General features: G+C 43.4%; 2 protein-coding genes across 2 annotated transcripts; both read left to right on the top strand.

Moving 5' to 3' along the window:
• Window positions 1-5,959: 5,959 nt before the first annotated feature.
• On the top strand, window positions 5,960-14,991 carry LOC6578412. Its single transcript, XM_032730052.2, has 9 exons — window positions 5,960-6,489; window positions 7,454-7,546; window positions 7,633-7,851; window positions 9,115-9,225; window positions 9,292-9,528; window positions 9,595-9,675; window positions 9,737-10,227; window positions 10,289-10,543; window positions 10,609-14,991. Exons 1-9 carry the CDS (start codon window positions 6,138-6,140, stop codon window positions 13,822-13,824), a joined length of 5,055 nt encoding a protein of 1,684 aa, XP_032585943.1. The 5' UTR covers window positions 5,960-6,137; the 3' UTR covers window positions 13,825-14,991.
• Window positions 14,992-15,071: 80 nt separating this feature from the next.
• On the top strand, window positions 15,072-16,148 carry LOC6578411. Its single transcript, XM_002004287.4, has 2 exons — window positions 15,072-15,807; window positions 15,882-16,148. The coding sequence occupies exons 1-2, from the start codon at window positions 15,127-15,129 to the stop codon at window positions 15,990-15,992; spliced, it is 792 nt and encodes a 263-aa protein (XP_002004323.1). The 5' UTR covers window positions 15,072-15,126; the 3' UTR covers window positions 15,993-16,148.
• The last annotated feature ends 2,015 nt before the right edge of the window (window positions 16,149-18,163 follow it).

The raw sequence follows: 18,163 nt of genomic DNA, 5'->3' as shown, positions 1-18,163 counted from the left end.
AGAATTTCTTTTGATAGATTATTTAAATATATTGGTATTTATAGATTTGCAGATATTGAAAGTTAATTATTAATATAATTATTTCATAAACCTTATGAAAACTCCACTTGATTCTCACAAGATAAAATATCATATTAATGATATCATTCACAATTTGTCGCTAGTGTATGAAAACTTCGTCGATTCGCACATGACAATTCTTTGGCGATATTTTTTTGTAACTTCTGCAGTTTTGTTGTAGGCTACTTAACTGTTTTTAATTGAAACCAGTTTGTGTAATCGATTTTGGCTCTCAACGCAGCAAACGCAGCAGACGCTGCAAGCACTGCAAACGCCTTATATGCTATAACTCGCTTATGTCAAACAGATTGTCCGTGTAATTTGAGCAACGGCAAAGCTCATAACTCAACATCGAATGCGATAGCACCACGAGTCAAATAGCAGTGAGGATCTTTCATATTTGTGCCCGTTCAGTGGAGGCTGCGACTGCAGCTGCGGCTGCGGCTGTTGCATGCAACGCAATGCAACGTGAAGTTGTCAAAGTTTTCACTTGTTCTAGTTAATTTGGTGGAGTGAGAAAAAAACACTCGACTGTGACTAAGATGTTGAAAATGGCTTTGTAAATTGTTGTAAATGATGTTGAACCAATGACAAATGACGCCGGCTGATGTGGCCAATCAAATTAGAGCGCAAAGGCGGCAGTTGAGGCGGCATTTCTCTTTGTGCAACTTGTGGCACGTGCAACAGTCTCAGCCCAGTCAGGGAGAGATAGAGACGCAGAACCGTTAGCTGTCCAGACACGCAATGTTATTTACACATCAAACGGTACTCCAGCTGCAGCATCCATCCACTTCTGCTTATCGCAGCAGCGCAGCGCACGCTGCGTATACTTGATTTGTGTAAGTACGTTAATTAGCTGGCATTCGCACACATCACAACACTTCTTATACAATTTGTCAAAACAAACTTATACTTTCGACATATAAGAGCGTAAAGCCAGGTAGTCTAAAGAAAACAAATGAGAAATTTATACAAAAGAAAAACTCGTTTGAGAGCAGAGCAAAGACCAAGACACCAAGCCGAAGCAGCAGCAGCGGCGGCAGCGGCAGCAGCGAATTTTCGCCGACTTCCTCAGCGTCTCGGCTCAAGCCGCAGTCGCTTCGTTGATGGCGACCTTGATAGACGTGCCAGCGGCTTAAAAACTAACAAGACGAAGAAGCACCCAAAAAAAAAAGCTTTCTATTGTTGAAAAAAGAAAAAAGTGTTTACTTTTGGCGTGACGAAAAATATGTAAAAAATAAATATTTCAGAAAAACGAATTTAGAAAACAAATGTGAAAAATGTGTTCAAAATATGGCTGAAAAGAAATTATGATTTTCAAAAGTGTAATTTATGTGTGCTAAACAAAAAGTTTTTACTATATATATCTAATATGAAGCAGAGTATTTTAGTTGATATTCAACGAAAGAAAATCTGCTAAAGCAGTGCGAAAATTCAAGCTCTAAGAGCCGTACCGTTAAATAGCAATTGTTCAAGCATTTTCCGCAAACTCCACTTGAGGTGCTAATTTCTATTCATTGGCCGGAACCTGCGAACGAGCTGTGAGTACAAATTTGCATTTCCTTTTGCCCAACCCAAAAAAAAAGAAAAACATAACAAGAAAGTTACAGTTAGGTCTGTGAACTGCTGTTGGCCATATCTGGCTAGAGCTTAAGAACACTTTGCATCAACTTTTGATTACTTGTTGTAGACTTTTTATTTCCATGATTTCTGAGCGACAATAAGACTCTGGTGACATAAATTGTTAGAGATCGTTTGAGGCAGTAAAATTATCATTAGGCAAAGACTTTAGCAAATATTTGCGATTATAATCTTTAGCTCAACATAATTTCAGTTATGCAAATTTTACGATATTTGTATAGATCAGATGTGGCATTTAGTATTGTCTGTTTTGATTGAGGAATCAATTTGGTTTTGTTCGAAAAACTATTGTACAACGCTCGACCTTTGTCTGCTGCTTTCTGCCAGCAAACGGATGCTGATTCAAGCAAATTTTTCGTCTTTTCATGTGAGCCCAGAATCGACCCAATTCCAAACATCAGCTTAGTTCATTGTAACTTATGGAAGTTAGGTTAAAAAAGTGGCTAAATACTGATGAACATACTCGTATATATATTATATATTACATATATGACCATAAATCTTGCATAAAAAAGAACTCATTGATTTGCTTAAAATTATTATGATCCATACTTAGAAATTATCAACTGAAATGTTTTCCCAACTCTATAAAATATATAAAATTTTCCTTTGACTATGAGTCGAAAGTAACTGTTAGACAAAAGACGCTATACTTAAGTTAATCTGAATTGGCTAGATGCATTTCCTAGAGTTGAAAGCGCAGCTATAGCTACCCCATTAGCTGAGTCTTAGTCATAAATTTTGTATTCCAAATTAAAATTTAAAAATAATTTTATTAGAAATTCTTTCTATAGGTCAGTTTACATACATATATCATGATATACATATCACATATAATATACGATAAACTTCTTCAATCTAGTTTTTTTCTCAATCAACTCTTGGCCACCTCGGCCCTAGTTCCATTTACTGTTCATTCATATTACACACACCTCGTGTGCTCGACCTTTAGCTTCTGTTTCTGCTTCTGCTTCTGCTTCGTGCCACATATGGTTACATTTCCACTACGTTATCAAGCTGCTTTTCACACATTTCCAGCATTTCTAATAACGAACAAGAAATGAAAAAGGTTTTGCTTTTTATTTCTTTTTTTGGCCTTTTGGTTATGGCCCCTTTTTTTTCGTTTTTTTGTTTTTTGGGCTGTGGACTGCCCTTGCTGTGCAGTTGAACGAAATTAAGCTTATCAGACCATTGAGTTTAGGTCAGTGGGCAGGCGCACTGCGAATAGATCAAGATCTTTTAAAGTGAAAGTAATTTGACCAAACACTAAACACCGAACCAAAGCCAGGCGAACCAAACCAAACTGAGATCCAGCCAGAGCCAAAAAATTAAGACCAAGCAACAATATGGTCAATATGGTAGCTGGCCAGTCGAGTGGAGCTCGGCTCGGAGTTGATTGCACTGTCGTAATTTAGTTTTAACAACTATTTTGAAAACCGTTGGCCAGCCCTAGCCAGATGTGGCTAAAAGCCTAGCCTCGCCTAGCCCGGGCCAAGCATAAGTACATATTAAAGCACATTAAGGCGTCGAGCAAATGATGCGCTTCTCTAACCACACAATGGACCAAACAGCCAGCCAGTCAGCCAGCGGGCTAGCCGCAAATATGTTGAATAAATTTCAAATTTGTTATGAGAGCAAACGGGAGAGAGAGAGAGGGAGAGAGGGGAGTGGTTTCTATAGCGACTCATATGCGACTAGCGTGTGTTCTAAGTGTTAAAAGTGAGCCGAGTGTGACGTGGACTCGGAAGTGTAGCTACTGCAGAAACAGACAATGCCCCATAACAACAACAGCAACTACAACAACAGCAAGAACAACAACAATAATTGTGTGTGCACTGGATCTGCGTGCATAGGTTACAGCTGCATATACCTATATATTGCTATATATATGGAGAGAAACATAAATTTATGCGCAAAGTTAGAACAATGTGCAGCATATCGTGTTGCCTAATAATTAATGAACGTGCATGCAGCAGCATGTAGCCATATAAATAAATATATGTACATATATATATATGTGGTAGGTATGCATGCAGCTGGCGCGCAAAGTTCAATTACCTGTTAATTGAGTTTAGACGAATGCAAAAAGTCAAGTCGTAGCGCGCTACAATTCCCAGTCGCAGTCGCAGTCGCAGTCGCAGTCGCAGTCGCATCATCAAAATCACATCAGTCAGGCATTTTCTGCAGCAGCGCTGGCTAAAAAGCAAAATCAAGCTTTAAAATGGCTAAAAATCAGGTCACCTCTGTCATTAAATTGTTTCAAAATGCAAAGAGATTGGGCCACAGCAGCCTCATCCATAAATACATGGTATTATATATTATTGTTAATCTTTAAATGCCAGCTAACTGTACAAAATGGTTCGCGCTGTTCGACTGCTCAATCAAAGAGACTCAAGCAACGAACTAACAAATCAAAAGACTCTGGCCACGAACTTCACACAAAATTTTACTTTCAAATTAGGCCGCAACTGTTGCTTTTTTTTTTTTATCGCTTTCTTCTCATATTCTAGAGCCACCAAAAAAAAAATAGAAGAGAAAAAAAAACATAATGATTGTTTCCACTTAGACTATTGTTAATTTTATTGTTGCTGTTGTTATTGTGTTCTTCTTCTCCTTCTCTTTGTATAGGTTAAGTGTAACAAACAGTTAGAAGTCCCCAATAATATTTTGTGTGTTGTTTTGTTTGTGTGAAATATTTATGTAAATTATGGTCAAGCGGCTAAAGTGCAACTGATTAGCGGTATAAATACAACAACCATTCACTCGCCCCCCCCTCCTCTCCCTGTCTCTCTCTCTTTAGTTCTCTCGCTATTACTGGGTGTATGTAGATTAAGCAGACATAACTGCAGTCGCATTTGTAACGGTATACCGCGAGCAGGCCAGGTTAGATATACATATGTGGCATATACGCAGCGTGTTCCCAGGCAGAAGCGACGCACTTGCTCCACCGCTGCATAATTCGCGCCGGTGGTGCTGATGGTGCTGGTGGTGCCAGCGTGTGAGTGTGTGTGTGCGTGTTTTTTATAAGTATATACATTTCGCCTCGCAGAACGAGTTTTAATTGCAACATTTGTTTAAATGTTGTCCGTTAGCTGCCGCTGCAACTAGCAACTAACTACAACAACAACAACAACAACAACAACAGCAGTAGCCGCAGCAGCAACCACTTGGCTTTTGATGCTGCTCCATTTACAAAAATGGACGACAACAATTTTTGCCTCATTACCGCCGCTTAAAGAATGTCACCTGGGTGTGCGTGTGTGTTGCCTGTGTGTACGTTAGTGTGTGTGTGTGTGTGTGCGGACAAGCGCAGTCAGTGGGGAAATCTAAACGTATTTGTTTTTCTTTCATACTCTGAAGCCATTTCGAATGAGCAAAACGGGTATCACGTTTATGTGGCAATGCATGTTACAGCTCCCCCCTCCCCTTCCCCTCCTCCCACCTTACCTGAAGCTAAACATAAAAAGCTGACAGATTCTAGATAATGTTGATGGGCTTGGTCAATGTAATTGACGTAGGCTTCAAGTTGTAAATATTTATAGATAGATGTATATTCCGTTAGTTTATTCGCATGACAAGTTCTGCATTCTTAGATCACAGAATTCCCCCTATATCAATAAACTTCTAATTTGGGACATGCTTTTTTAAGCATAAATCGATAACTGCAGGCGCTAAGGTCAATAAATTTTGTATGCGGAACTTAACAATGGAAATTTGTTGGATAAATTAGCGGATTAGCACATAATAAATTTCAATTAGATGTTATGGGTTTTCTTTTTTTACTGCTCTCTCTCTCCCTCTCTCTCTCTCTGCATTGTAGCAGCCGAAGCTAAGCTTCAATATCTTTACTTATTTTTACTACCAATAAAAATTCAATTTCAGCATAACTAAAGAACTTTAGGAGCTAGAGCCATCAAATTTTGTGAAAACACATGTAAATACCATTAAGAGCATTAAGAGCGAATCCATACTAGCTCTAGCTAATCAAATTACATTTATCGAACTTTTTAACTACCTCTCGCTTCACTTACAAAATTTTTGTTTCTAATAATGTAATTTACATAATTTTTAGCGATACATTCTTATAAAAGGGAATAGCTAAAGTCACCATATTTTGTATATACTCTCTCACTTACACATATTTAGAGAATATCCCAATTATATAATTATACCTCCATATCCATCTCTGCGCTCAGAGTATCTTCTAGCCGTGTACCTCCCACTTTTGTTTTGTTTTCTGTGTTTTTCGCCATTTGCAGCTGTTTTTTTTTTTCGCGTTGTTGCGTTTTGGATTTGTTTTAATTAGTCGCGCGTTTTCTCTCTTGTACAACTTATTTATGGCTTAAATGTACTTATTTTGTTTTCGTTTTCTCGTTTTACGTTTCTAGCCCCAGTCCGACCCGGTCGCATGCATTAGCTATGATGCGCTTGCTGCGATGTCTCGCACCAACATTGGCTATTCCTTCTGGCTGCCGCTGCTGCTGCTCGCTGGCTGCTGCTGCTGTCGCAGAGCAACTGGCACGCCCACAGCGCCCCCAAGCAGAGCTGGCGGGCAGGTCATTGGCGCCACCTCCTTGGCGGCGACCCAAGCAGCTGTGTTTGCTGCCACCAGCAGCAACAACAATAACAACAACGACAACAACAATAAGAAGCGACACAACGACATTCAGAGAAATCAACTAGCTGATTTAATGCCAGCAAATTTACTGTTAGAGGATCTACAACAGTCTAACGGACAGCTAATCAATCTGACAAGGCATCACGATGGTGATATCTTCTATACGAGCGGTAAGCAACAACTGTAGTATATAAAGCATATAGCATAACCCCTAATAGAAATCCTAAAGCTTAAGCTTCAAACAGCTTCAAGCTGCAACTGCTGCTGATGTTGCTGATGCTGCTGATATTGCTGCTAATGCTGTGAGCCATGCTGCTGACAGCAGCATTAATTTCCAGCCAGTCAACTTATTAGCCAAGTTGAGCTACAGACAGAGAAATCAAGTGACTTCAAATCGAGAGATAGAATCGAATTTCTTTAAATTAATTTTGAAGTTTAGCTAGATTTTTGGCACAGATACAATTATTTTTATGGACTACAGACTAAAATGTCAGTCGATATAAAATCATATAATAAACATAACTTCTCTTCATATGTATCTCAATTTGGACATCTGTCAGTCTCTCAATTTTTATGTATTCGGGCGCACGTAAAACAGTTACAAGCAAAACCCAGATAACACAACCTGAATCGGCAGAGAGAAAAGAGATAGTATCATCTACAACACGGCACAGTTATGTGCCAGTTCCAGTTCCAGTCCAGAAGACTATAGGTATAGTTTTGATAATCATATACAACGGGCAGCTGTGGCTATTGCCGACTAGAGCATTCTAGCTTTTTATAGCTATTGACTTCTTTTCCAGTTAAACTTTATTGGAATAATCGATATTTTCTCTTTAAAGAGTTTCTAAGGCACGGGCCATACTCTTTTCTTCAGAACTTTCATCTCTTTAGTTAAAGATTGTTTATATTTTTGAATGCATTTTTCCGATCTAAGTTTGATGCTAATCTTCGTTTCTCTCAGTGTAGGCTCTTGGCTCGTTCTGTTGTGACGGGCTTAAATCAAGCTGACAACAGTTCTGCCCCCTTCCAGAGTCTCCCACCAGTTTCCAGTCAGCCAGTCCCCCTCGCTGCCTCGCTCCCTTCTCTCGCTGTGTGCGTCTCCGTTAACAGTTTCTCTTTCTTTTCACGCAGGCTTGGGTCTTGGCGGCGCTTGCAACGCGGACACCTGCATCGGCCTGTCCAGCGGCACGGCGGCTGTCGTTCGTCTGGGTGGCGACTCCAACGGTAATTCGTCGATTCATATGGAAATTTTATTTGCCACACGTTGCCTAATCTGTGCCTCTGTTTGCTTGCTTATTTCATTTGCCTAGCTGGCGAAGCAGTGGGTCAAGCCTCCGCCTCGCTGGCCAGCTCGAGGCTTGAGCTGCTCACGCGCCGCGTGAAGCTGCAGCGTGGCAGTGCTCAGGCAGGAGGCGTGGCTGCGCAGAAGGAGGCGGGCGCCGAGGAGGAGGAGGGCTGCAGCTGCCGCTGCTTGCCATATTTGCGGGCCTATCGCGAGGATTTGGGCATCTGTGTGGATGACATACATGGTAAGTGCCAAAGTGGAAGAGCTGATGACGATGACGATGATGGTGATGATGAGGATGACGATGACGATGACGATGACGCGGAAGTGCTGGCTAAATAATTAGTCAGCCAATTCGCTGCAAATTGTGTGCTCCATTTCCACAGCTGGCAAGTGACGCTGGGAAATTTCGCTACCATTTTCCCAGGCATTGTTAGCTGAATATATATTATAGCCAAAAAAGCAAAAAATCACAATGGTTGCTCAACTATTTTTTCTGCTTTGATTGCGAAAAAGAAATGCTGTAATAATAATAACAAAATTGTGCAGGGCGCGAGCGCTCGAACTGGAGAATGAAAACGAAACGTGACGCAAAATATATCAGCGACAAAGAGACGAGAGCAGAGCCCCAATTGGAGGTTGACGAAGAGTAGATACTCTGCAAATGCAGCTACTAAGTGAAAACGTCTTCGGGCATAGATCTCGTTAGTCTAGACAAAAAGGGAATAGAATAGGGAATGACGAAATCCTCTACATTCATAAGAGAGAGAAGCATTGCCTGAAGAAAAGAAATCAGGAATCATCGACGATATTCCATATTCAAGGATTTGGCTAACTCTCCAGAATAAAGTCGAATATCTTTGCGATAGATGTTCTGTTCTGTTCTGTTCTACAAGGCTATATTCTCAACTACCTTCAGACTCCTTCGATGTTTCAGATTATTGCTAAGTGATAAATCATAATTACTATCCCGCACCCTCTCTTTATTCTTCACACTTTTCACAGACACCTACTATAGCTACCTCCCCTGTCATAGCTCTTATGCAAGTCAAACAACTGCGAATATTAGGGTAACCCCAAGCTTTACAAACGGTAGCTGTAGACGTCGGCTAGTATGGCAAATATGTGCTATTATTGAACAAATCAACTCGAAGCACTTTTATGAAAGGAAAAATAGTTTAAGCCAACTTTCGCTGACGGCAACAATGACAATCGTAACATCAACAATAATCATAACAATAAACCTTCGAAAATCCATCAAGACGGAAAGTAAGAGCGTTTCGAGAAACAAAAACAAAAATGTTTTATTGTTTTTTTTTTGGGAAAATCTGTCTGGCTCTGGTATCAATAATAGATCGATCGAACGATGTTATCACAGCTGTGATATAAACATTGCCATATTATTTCTAATTCATATTTTTGTTGCTATCGTCGCTGTCCAGACTTTCTCATTGAGCTCTTTTTTGTTTTGTTTTTGTTTTTCTTTATCTTTCATTTATTTTTGCAGAATGCTCTCTCTCACCATTTGTTAGCGGCTCATCGTCGGAGAAAATTCCATTTGTGTTTTTGCCGCTGCGCGGCCAAATCATTTACCCCAGCAGAGAAATCAGTTTTCCCAGTAAGTATAGCCCACACACATACGGCATATATGTATAGCCAGCTCTACATACATGTGTGCATTTAGATATACACACGCCGGTCTGTGCGGTTACGGGCGCCCAGTACCTCAGCTCGAATGGCTGGTCGGATCTGCGTAACCCCATTGACACGGACTATCCATTTCGCATGTTCCGCGACGAGGGTCGCAGCTTTCTGCAGTGGCTGGGCGAGACGGAGCTGAGGCAGAAGATGCAGGGCCGACTGATCGTGGTGCACCTGGTGTGCCGCGACATGACCGTGGCCTTAAACGCCAGCCAGAAAGGTGAGTCTAATAATGAACGGACAGCCTAATAGCTATTGCCTGAATTTCCCTGAATTTCCCGTGCAGATCATCTGATGCCGCCCAAGAATGTGCACTCGCCGTGCGTCGCCTTCCGGGTCAATGGCAGCCCAGTCAAATATACGCACAGTAAGTACGGCCAACTGCTCGTCTGTACGCAGCCTAAACGTCCCTCCCGACTCGTGCTTAGATGTGCCGGAGGTCTTCTTTCAGCCCGCCAACTCGACGACTCTGGCCTCCACCTCGGATGGCATGACCATGCGAGAGTACGTGGTCATTGGCATCTGCAGCCTGCTGCTGGGTCTCATCTACGTGGCGTCCGTCTTTCTCTATCTGTACATGAAGAAGCGCAAGAGTCGAGGGCGCCACAACTCCCGCCACTCGCTGGACAACCTGGCCAATGAGATCAACTATCCGAAGAACGACCAAGTGACATACGGAGCGCCCTTCAGTCGAGTGGGCAGCATCTACTCGGCCAACAGCATGGGCCTGGGCAGTGGCAATGGCAACGAGGCGGGCACACGGGCCAGCATGGCCAGCCTGAAGGATGATCTGGGCATCGTGAAGAACAATCCGCTGCTGCAGCACTTCCCACAGCTGGGCGAGCGGGAGCACAACTCTGGCTTTGTCAGCGACATCTCCAACTCGAACTCTGAGTGCGAGATGGAGGAGAAGATTAAGGTGAGTCCAAACAGCTTCGCACTGGATCTCTGGTAGACAGCCTGACCTGATTCTACTGCAGAGCTCGGTTTCGGTTCTGGTGCATCCACAGCTGAACAAATCGCCCAAGCCGGGCCACGCCTCTGGAGCGGAGAGCTCCTCCCACGAGTCAGACGACTTTCGGCAGGACAACGAGTGCCTGCCCACAGAGAATGTGGCTGTCATCGAGGATCTGATGAGTGAGGAGAAGCTAGAGAACCTTCGCGCCATGGTCAACGGCAATGTGCGCAAGAAGCTCTACTTCAATCCAGCCTACTTTGAGCCACACTTGTTAGCGGTAGGTCCAAGTGGAGGAGTCATGTACTCGAAACCATTCCTAATCTCAATACCTTGTCTCCGCAGGAGCCCCCACAAGCTGCCATTGAGTTTCTGCAGAAGATTCGCGAGGTCATTGCCATTGCCAAGTATAAGATGGCTGCGAAGCGCTATCAGCCATCGCTTAATATCATACCCGAGGAGGCTAGCCTGGACTCCAGCTCGACCAGGTACAAGGCGCCGCTGCTGCAGCAGCAGAATTTGCAAGCCAAGAGCGTGGGGGACAAGCGCAACAGCATCGAGCAGTGGCTGCAGAGCGTGCCCAACTCAGAGCCAACGCAGCAGTCGAAGAAGGGCAACGGGTCACCTACAAAGCCCACGCAGCGCAAGGAGATCTCGGCTCCAAAGGAACGTCCTCCTCCACCGCCCATGCCCAAGTCGCAGCAGGAGGCACAGTCCATGCCAGAGCCGCAGTCCAGCTCAAGCAAAGATCTGCGCTCCAACAAGTCCACTCCTGAGCCCGTCAAGCCCAAGTCGCCGTCCTATGACAGCTATACGGCGTATTCGGCAACCGTGTCCGCTAATGTTTACAGCTTTGCCGAAACTGGCGGTGAGATCTATAATAATCCCAAGTTTATGCTGGTCGATTCGCCGGCTGGCTCCATGCGCAGCGCTTCCAGCCATTCCAAGTCGCTGCGCAAGCGCGGCGACGTCTTGGACCAATTCGCCGCGGCCAATTCGACGCCCACCTCGCTCAACTCCTTCGATCGCCAGCATTATAATATGCTGCGTAACATGAAGCCAGCGGAGCTGATATACGACTCGCTGAAGCGTGAGTATGCGGCGCATATTCCCACGCCGGACTACGACAGCACCATGGAGAAGAAGATCAAGGACATCTACAGCAGCACCCAGAGCAGCATTCCATCCGTGCCCACGCCGGACTACAGCTCACTGAGTCGCAAGAGCCTGAAGCAATTTCAGCCGGATTCGCCGATCTACAGACGCAAATCGCCGCAGTATCTGATCGTGGACTACGAGACGGATAGCCTGGAGCGTCTAGAGCCGAGCAAGCGCAAGAGCTCGCACTCCTCCAGCTCGCCCTCATCCGATGTCAGCTCACAGCTCAGCCCCAGTTTGAGCACCGCTCTACCGCTGGAGGAGGAGATGGAGATCAGCCATACGGTCTACGATCGCGTCAACGGATTTCGCAAGGAGGGCGATCTAAAGAAGCGTCTAGCCGGCAAGCATCAGCATGGTCAGCATCATGGCCAGGCGCAGCGGCACAAGGAGGCGGCGGCACGCATCAAGTACGACACGCCCTTTCGTGGCAGCATGACCATCGAGGTAGAGCACGAGCCGCCTTCTGATATGGAGCGCACGGACAGCGACCAGTTCGAGCCGGACACACTCGATCGCAAGCCCAAGAAGCAGAGCTTTTGCGACATCAACGCTTGGGATAATCATGGCCGGCAGAGCAGAGCCGATCTCGAGGACTACAATCAAATCAACTCGTTGCCCGATCTCAGTCGCCAGGTGGGCAGCTGCCCGGTGGAGAACAGCCAGTTGAATAAGCCACGCACAGCCTCCTTCATACTGCGCTCCAGCAACTCTTTTCGGAATCTGCGCGAGATCTACGAGTCACCTCTGGCTGTGCAGGAGAACATCAAGAGCGAGACGCAGCAGCAGAGCGACGAGCAGGGTCGCATCCTGGCGCTGGAGGCGAAGCACTCCAGGCGACAGCGCGGCTTGCAGTCCTCGCCCACCCTGTCCGTGGTGGACGTGAGCAAGGCCAGTCTTAATAAGACCACTATAACGATATCCTCGCCCAAGCTGCCAGAGAAACAGCAGCCGGCTAAGGCCGAGCCGAGCAAGGCCAAGCAGCACTACTGCGCCCCATTGGTGCACAACAAGCGTCCGTTGCCGCCCCCACCACCTTCGCCTAGCTACCAGGAGAGAGGAGGAGCTGCCGACGACGATGCCTACAGTCTGCGTAGCGAGATAACCGAGCTGACGGGTGTCTCGGATACCCTCGATAACTCCTGCAACAATACCATGTCCAGCGTCATCTCGGCCAGGACTGAGCAGTCGAAGCCGTTGAAGGGAAAGTCCTCTGTGCTGGAGCAGAAGGCGCAGCTGGATGCGGACTACGATGGCATAGAAGGCATCTACGGCAAGAAGATGAATAGCCTGCGCAATGACTACAGCCTCAACAAGTATCTCAATCGACGGAAGCGTGAGAACAATAACGAAATGGATCAGGAAAAGGAAAAGGAAAAGGAGCAGGAGCTGGAGTTGAAGGACTCCTCAGATCTTGACTCCAGCAGTAACAACAACAACAACAATGTAAAGAACCTTAAGGATGTGGATCTCAATCAATTCGATGCGCTGTCCATCAGCTCGCGATCGAACAGAAGCAGCAGCCACCTCTCGGAGCGCACCAAGGAGATGTACAGGAATGCTGGAGTGCCAGTGGGCATTGCCTATCCCCAAAGAGCAGCCAACAGTGTTGTCACCACCTCCACAACCAGCTCCAATGTGAATGTGCAGACCGTCTATCGCTGCGAGATTGAGCCGGCGCAATTGACGGCGGGCATGCAGATTGCCATTGGCCTGAAGGATCGGGCCAAGAAGGCCAAGGATCTGAAGAATGCCTGGCGCAAATTCGTGACCATGGCAGCCAACAAGTTCAGCCCGAGCCAGAGTCCAGCTCCGACGTATGGCACCAAGAATGCAGCTGGATTTTTGGAGGATGAAGATGGCATTGCCTCCATCATTGAGGCAGCAGCGGCTCAGCCGGGCTCCCAGGCACAGCCGGTGGGGCAGAACTACTACGAGCAGCGTTTTGGACAGCTGGACAGTGGGTACATGAGCACCGACTCCACGGAGCTGTACAAACGCAACGTCTACGATCGCTACAACTTCAAGCGACAGATCATACGGGTCGATACCATCGAGGACAATGAGGAGGAGAGCGTGAACGGGAACAGGTTGGAGATGGATGCTTCACGCTTTGAGGATCTGGAGCACATGGTCTCGCCGGGCAACGATAGAGTACCTCCAAATACTGGCGAGGAACTGAGCGATGCTGAATCCGACAAGACTCTGACACGTTCACAAACTAATGATCGGCACAGCTCCAATACGATGTCTTCCTATTCCTCGGAGGACGAGCAGCGAAGAGGGCACAGCACTTGTTGCGGATCATCCGACGAGGAGACGAATGCCGAGGATATGTGGGAATCAGGTGCGGAGAGCATCGAGACCCACTCGGTGCTCTACAAGATGATACGAAAAAGTTAGTTTATAAAATCTATATAGGAATATACAAATATACATACACATATGTGTATAATTTAGGAATGTGCAATATCTGAACAAGAAGAAAGACTTCCATTAAGTTAAGCAACCAACAGGTGCAATAATACTACGTTTCTTGCCAAACCATAAGGTGCAATTTAAACCTAAATATATGAAATATTTACATTAGTAGGGTAGGGGTGCTGCAGGTGATATTGCAATAGTTGCCTCTATGGGTGACACATCCCTGTCTGGCTCCCCCTATACCAAACAAGCAATGAATACTCTACCGTTAACTGAACAATATATACATATTTATATAAATAAATAACTAGCTTACATCGCATCAGCTAGTTATCGGATGCGAATTGTGATAAATGTTAGCAGTCTTTGGGCCGGAAATGTGCAATCTTTAATTTTAGTCTCAGCATAAACTAGATGTAGACATACATACATGCATAAGTTTACCTGTAACTACTGTTTACTCAATTTCTCAAAAGTAAATCATGTACATACACATTTGTTTTCATACAGATGAAAAATAATATAAATAAGCAAGATTTATAAATAATGTCAAATTAAACAAAACATTGCGATTTTAAAACGCTTATCAAATTTCTTTGATTATGGTTGTGTGCGCAGACTAATCAAAATCACTGTATATTACTCTCCCGTTTGCTCTAAACTTTATTTGCCGAAAATGAACACAGCTAATGAACCGTCTTGCCGGTATTTGCTCTCTCACTCTCTTCACTCTTCTTAAGATAAGAAAGGCAGAAGTAGAAATACTCATTTGGATACATACATTACGAGAGAGCATCGCTCACAACTCAATTGCAAACAAATACGCAAAAATCAATCAGTACCTGTACTTTTACAGTATTTACATATGCATATGTGAGTGAGAGAGCTCTCACTGCAGATCTGGAAGACACAGCGCTCTCCCTCGCTCTTCTTAAGGCAGAGAACACATGCATGTAGGTATAAAAAGACACTACATATACAATTCAACAACTTCATCTGACCGGCAGAGGCTCTTTCAGGCGCGGCTTTACTGCGTACATATAAACAGAGCGGAAAACACACAGCATAAATGTATAAACATGTACATACATATATATCTCTCGCTCTGAGAGACTCGAGCTGACTGTAACATCAATTTACTAAGTTGATAAGCAAGAGACTTAACCGAACAGTGTGCTAGTGTATGTGTGAGTAGCACAGGCTGAGCATAATTCATTTTCAGACAAGGCGTCAGTTCACCGCCAGACACGGAGGAGTGCGGTTCAATTAACTTCGGTGGGGATGTCGAAAATTTTATTCGCGATTTGTTTTGCGTTGTGCGGTGCTTCGCTGGAAGCAAGCAGCAGGCGCTGGTGGCCAGCCAAGCTGCAGGCTGATCCTGTCACCTACTCCCCAGAGCTGTTGCAGGATCTGCGCGAGTTCATTGATCTCATACCGAGTATCACCGTCGATGAGGTCGTCGCCGAGCATATGCTAACCGATTCGGGATTCCGCAAAGCGATCAAATTTCTGCGCAGTTCCGACTTTAAGCACTTGCAGCAACGCGCCGAGTCGCTGCCCGAGATAATTGAGGTTATAAATTTCGTGCATTTGAATGATACGGCTATCAGATCGCGAATTCTAATCAATAAAAGCGTCGAGCAGCAGCTAAGAGCCTATGCGTACAAAAGCTATGGCTATCCATCGATAACTGAAAGTGCGTTTAACGAGGAGGAGAACGAGGGGGATGCGGATGAAAATAGCTTGGTGGTGATACTCGTGCCACTAAATATCCAGCAGGAGCCCAAGCGATCGACCAACCTCAACAGTTTTGTGAGCTTTGCCCAGGAATTATTGACTCATCTACCGCGCGATCGGTTTGTGGCTTTAATCAACGAGAAACGTAAGAGTGGAACAGTTTTTCCCAAATTCTACGAAGCCATACGCAGCGATGCATTCAAATCTCTGCTGGACAAGACTATGGTAGTAAATTCGCTATATAATCTATATATAATACATACATATACATATTTATTGTATTTTCTTTGTCATTGCAGAAGTCGCAGAATGTTCAGAGTCTGATTAAAACGCTGGCCAGCCATGACATCGATGCTGAGTCTTTGAAGAGCATTGCACTGGAAGTCATCTCATGGGGACCGAAGATCTGATTTTAATTAAATTAATAGATATGTTTAAGGATTAGTATGTATATAATTGGAGCTGTGATAACGCTGGTTAATCTCTGCTCGAACATTCAAGTGCATTTTACGATTGTAAGCTTTCACGCAAGCTAAAATATAAATTCGTACGAATATTATGGCATACTTTTGGGCTGTTTTGTAAATTTAAAATTCATATGCTAGTGGCTGCTGCTAAGCTGCTGTTACTCTGTCTGCTATGTTAAAAAGCTGTTAAGCAGCAACTGCAGCTAGATTTATATGGGTCTTTAAATGATCATATCTCCAGTTATATATGTTCGATCCTGAAATCGTATGTCTTTTTGTGCCCGTGACTATGCCTAGCATCGATTGCCATCAACTATTTTCAGTTTCAAGAGAAGTCGATTTTCGATCATCACGTTTTTTGTCGAAAATGGATATCTCTTGGATTTAAGATTTTGAGAAGCCAAACGAAAATGAAGCTCTGCACGAATACAAAAAGGTATATCATTCCGAAATGTAACTATATTTAAGGGAGATATTCGCATTAAAAAATATATCAATTTTTCAAAGTATGCAATCATGCAACACATTTTAATAAGTACTGTGCTTGCATTTAATGAAAATACGTGAAGTATGTTGTGAAATAAATTTATTTATATTGCCAGTGACTATAATCATACATGTAAAATTTGACTTAAACTTAAATATGTATTATTTATACAAAATATGCTGCTTCCTTGACTTCTCAGATGTAATATTTCCGGATCATCCAACTGATTTTTCATAAGATCTGTGATTAAATCAAAATTATAGCTTAGTATATATTGTAAGTTAAATTGTTGTAATTTATCATATGTATGTATATGTGTCCGGGAAAGATATACCATACATACATATATCAGATATTTGCTGTATGTATGTAGGCTTTTATACCGACTTTAAATTTGTATAGCCTACTCTTAGATGTTGCCTTTAATGAAACCCTTCTGTCTCTTTCTCGCTTTAGAAAGCCTACTTTTGCCTGCTGTCAATTTATTCCATTGAAATGTACAGCTTTGCTTTTTGGTTTGCTGGGGATCGCAACTTGTTGATCGGTTCCAAGTTACTGATCAGTTGGTCTTTGGATATTTCGGAGTGCAGTTGTCTGGCGCGCAAGCATTTAGTGAGTGTTTAAATTAAAAAAAACCCAAATATGGCAATTTTCAAAATGAAACTTAACAAGTGAAATAATATTCGAAACGGAATGAATCATAATACATATGCAAATCGAAAGTGATTTATCTTAAGAGATGCCGTGTGCCCACACTCATCGACTGAGATTTCAATATGTTAAATGACAGTTAAAGTGAATCACGCCTGTAATGCAGATACAACAACAAATGAGCAAACCGCAGTTGCAAACTGCCAAGCACTTACGACCCACACAAACAACAACAACACAACAACAATAAATTATAAATAAAAAAGTTTGAAAACACGTTTTTCGAATCAAGGAACAAACGACGCGCTTAAACAAAAGAAACTGCAATTAATTAATAAAAAATTTTAAAGACAAATTGCTAAAAAATACTTCAAACACTATGCTATGCACAGAGATATACATATATATTATATATATATATATATCTTTTTTTAAAAGTGTTGTGACCTCATCTAAAAAGAGTTTTTCTACACAAATTTTTGGCTTATTCCAGTGGGCAGATCTATTAAAAAAAGAAAAAGAGACACTTGTAGCTGCCTTTTAAGGCAACGCCTTTGGCCAGGCTTGAGCTGATGATATGAGTGAATAAAATAGCATATATATTTATACATATAAATGTATATTATATATCTCTATATATATGTATTGATTGCAGTTTTCACTGCGTTTCCCAATTAACATTGACTTAAGGCACGCACACACACACACACACACACACACACACACACTCAAACACACTGGCAAGCGCACGCACGCACACTCATGCGCCATTTCCGTTAGGCTCAATTATCAGTACATTAATCCAACTCTATATATGTCTGTGTTTGTGTTAGCATTTGCATATGTTTATTGCTCTATTAGCTGCATAAACTAAATAATTGACTGCTTAAGGCATGGACATGCCGAAACCTCTATCATTCTCTTTCACTCTCTCTTTCTCTGTTTCTCCTTCTGTTTAGCCTACCTGCTCGTGCTC

This window comes from Drosophila mojavensis, unplaced genomic scaffold (genome assembly GCF_018153725.1).
Source record: "Drosophila mojavensis isolate 15081-1352.22 unplaced genomic scaffold, ASM1815372v1 contig_80, whole genome shotgun sequence".
NCBI lineage: Eukaryota > Metazoa > Arthropoda > Insecta > Diptera > Drosophilidae > Drosophila > Drosophila mojavensis.
Note: the sequence above shows the minus strand (reverse complement) of the source record. Positions and strands in the feature narration are given on the sequence as shown.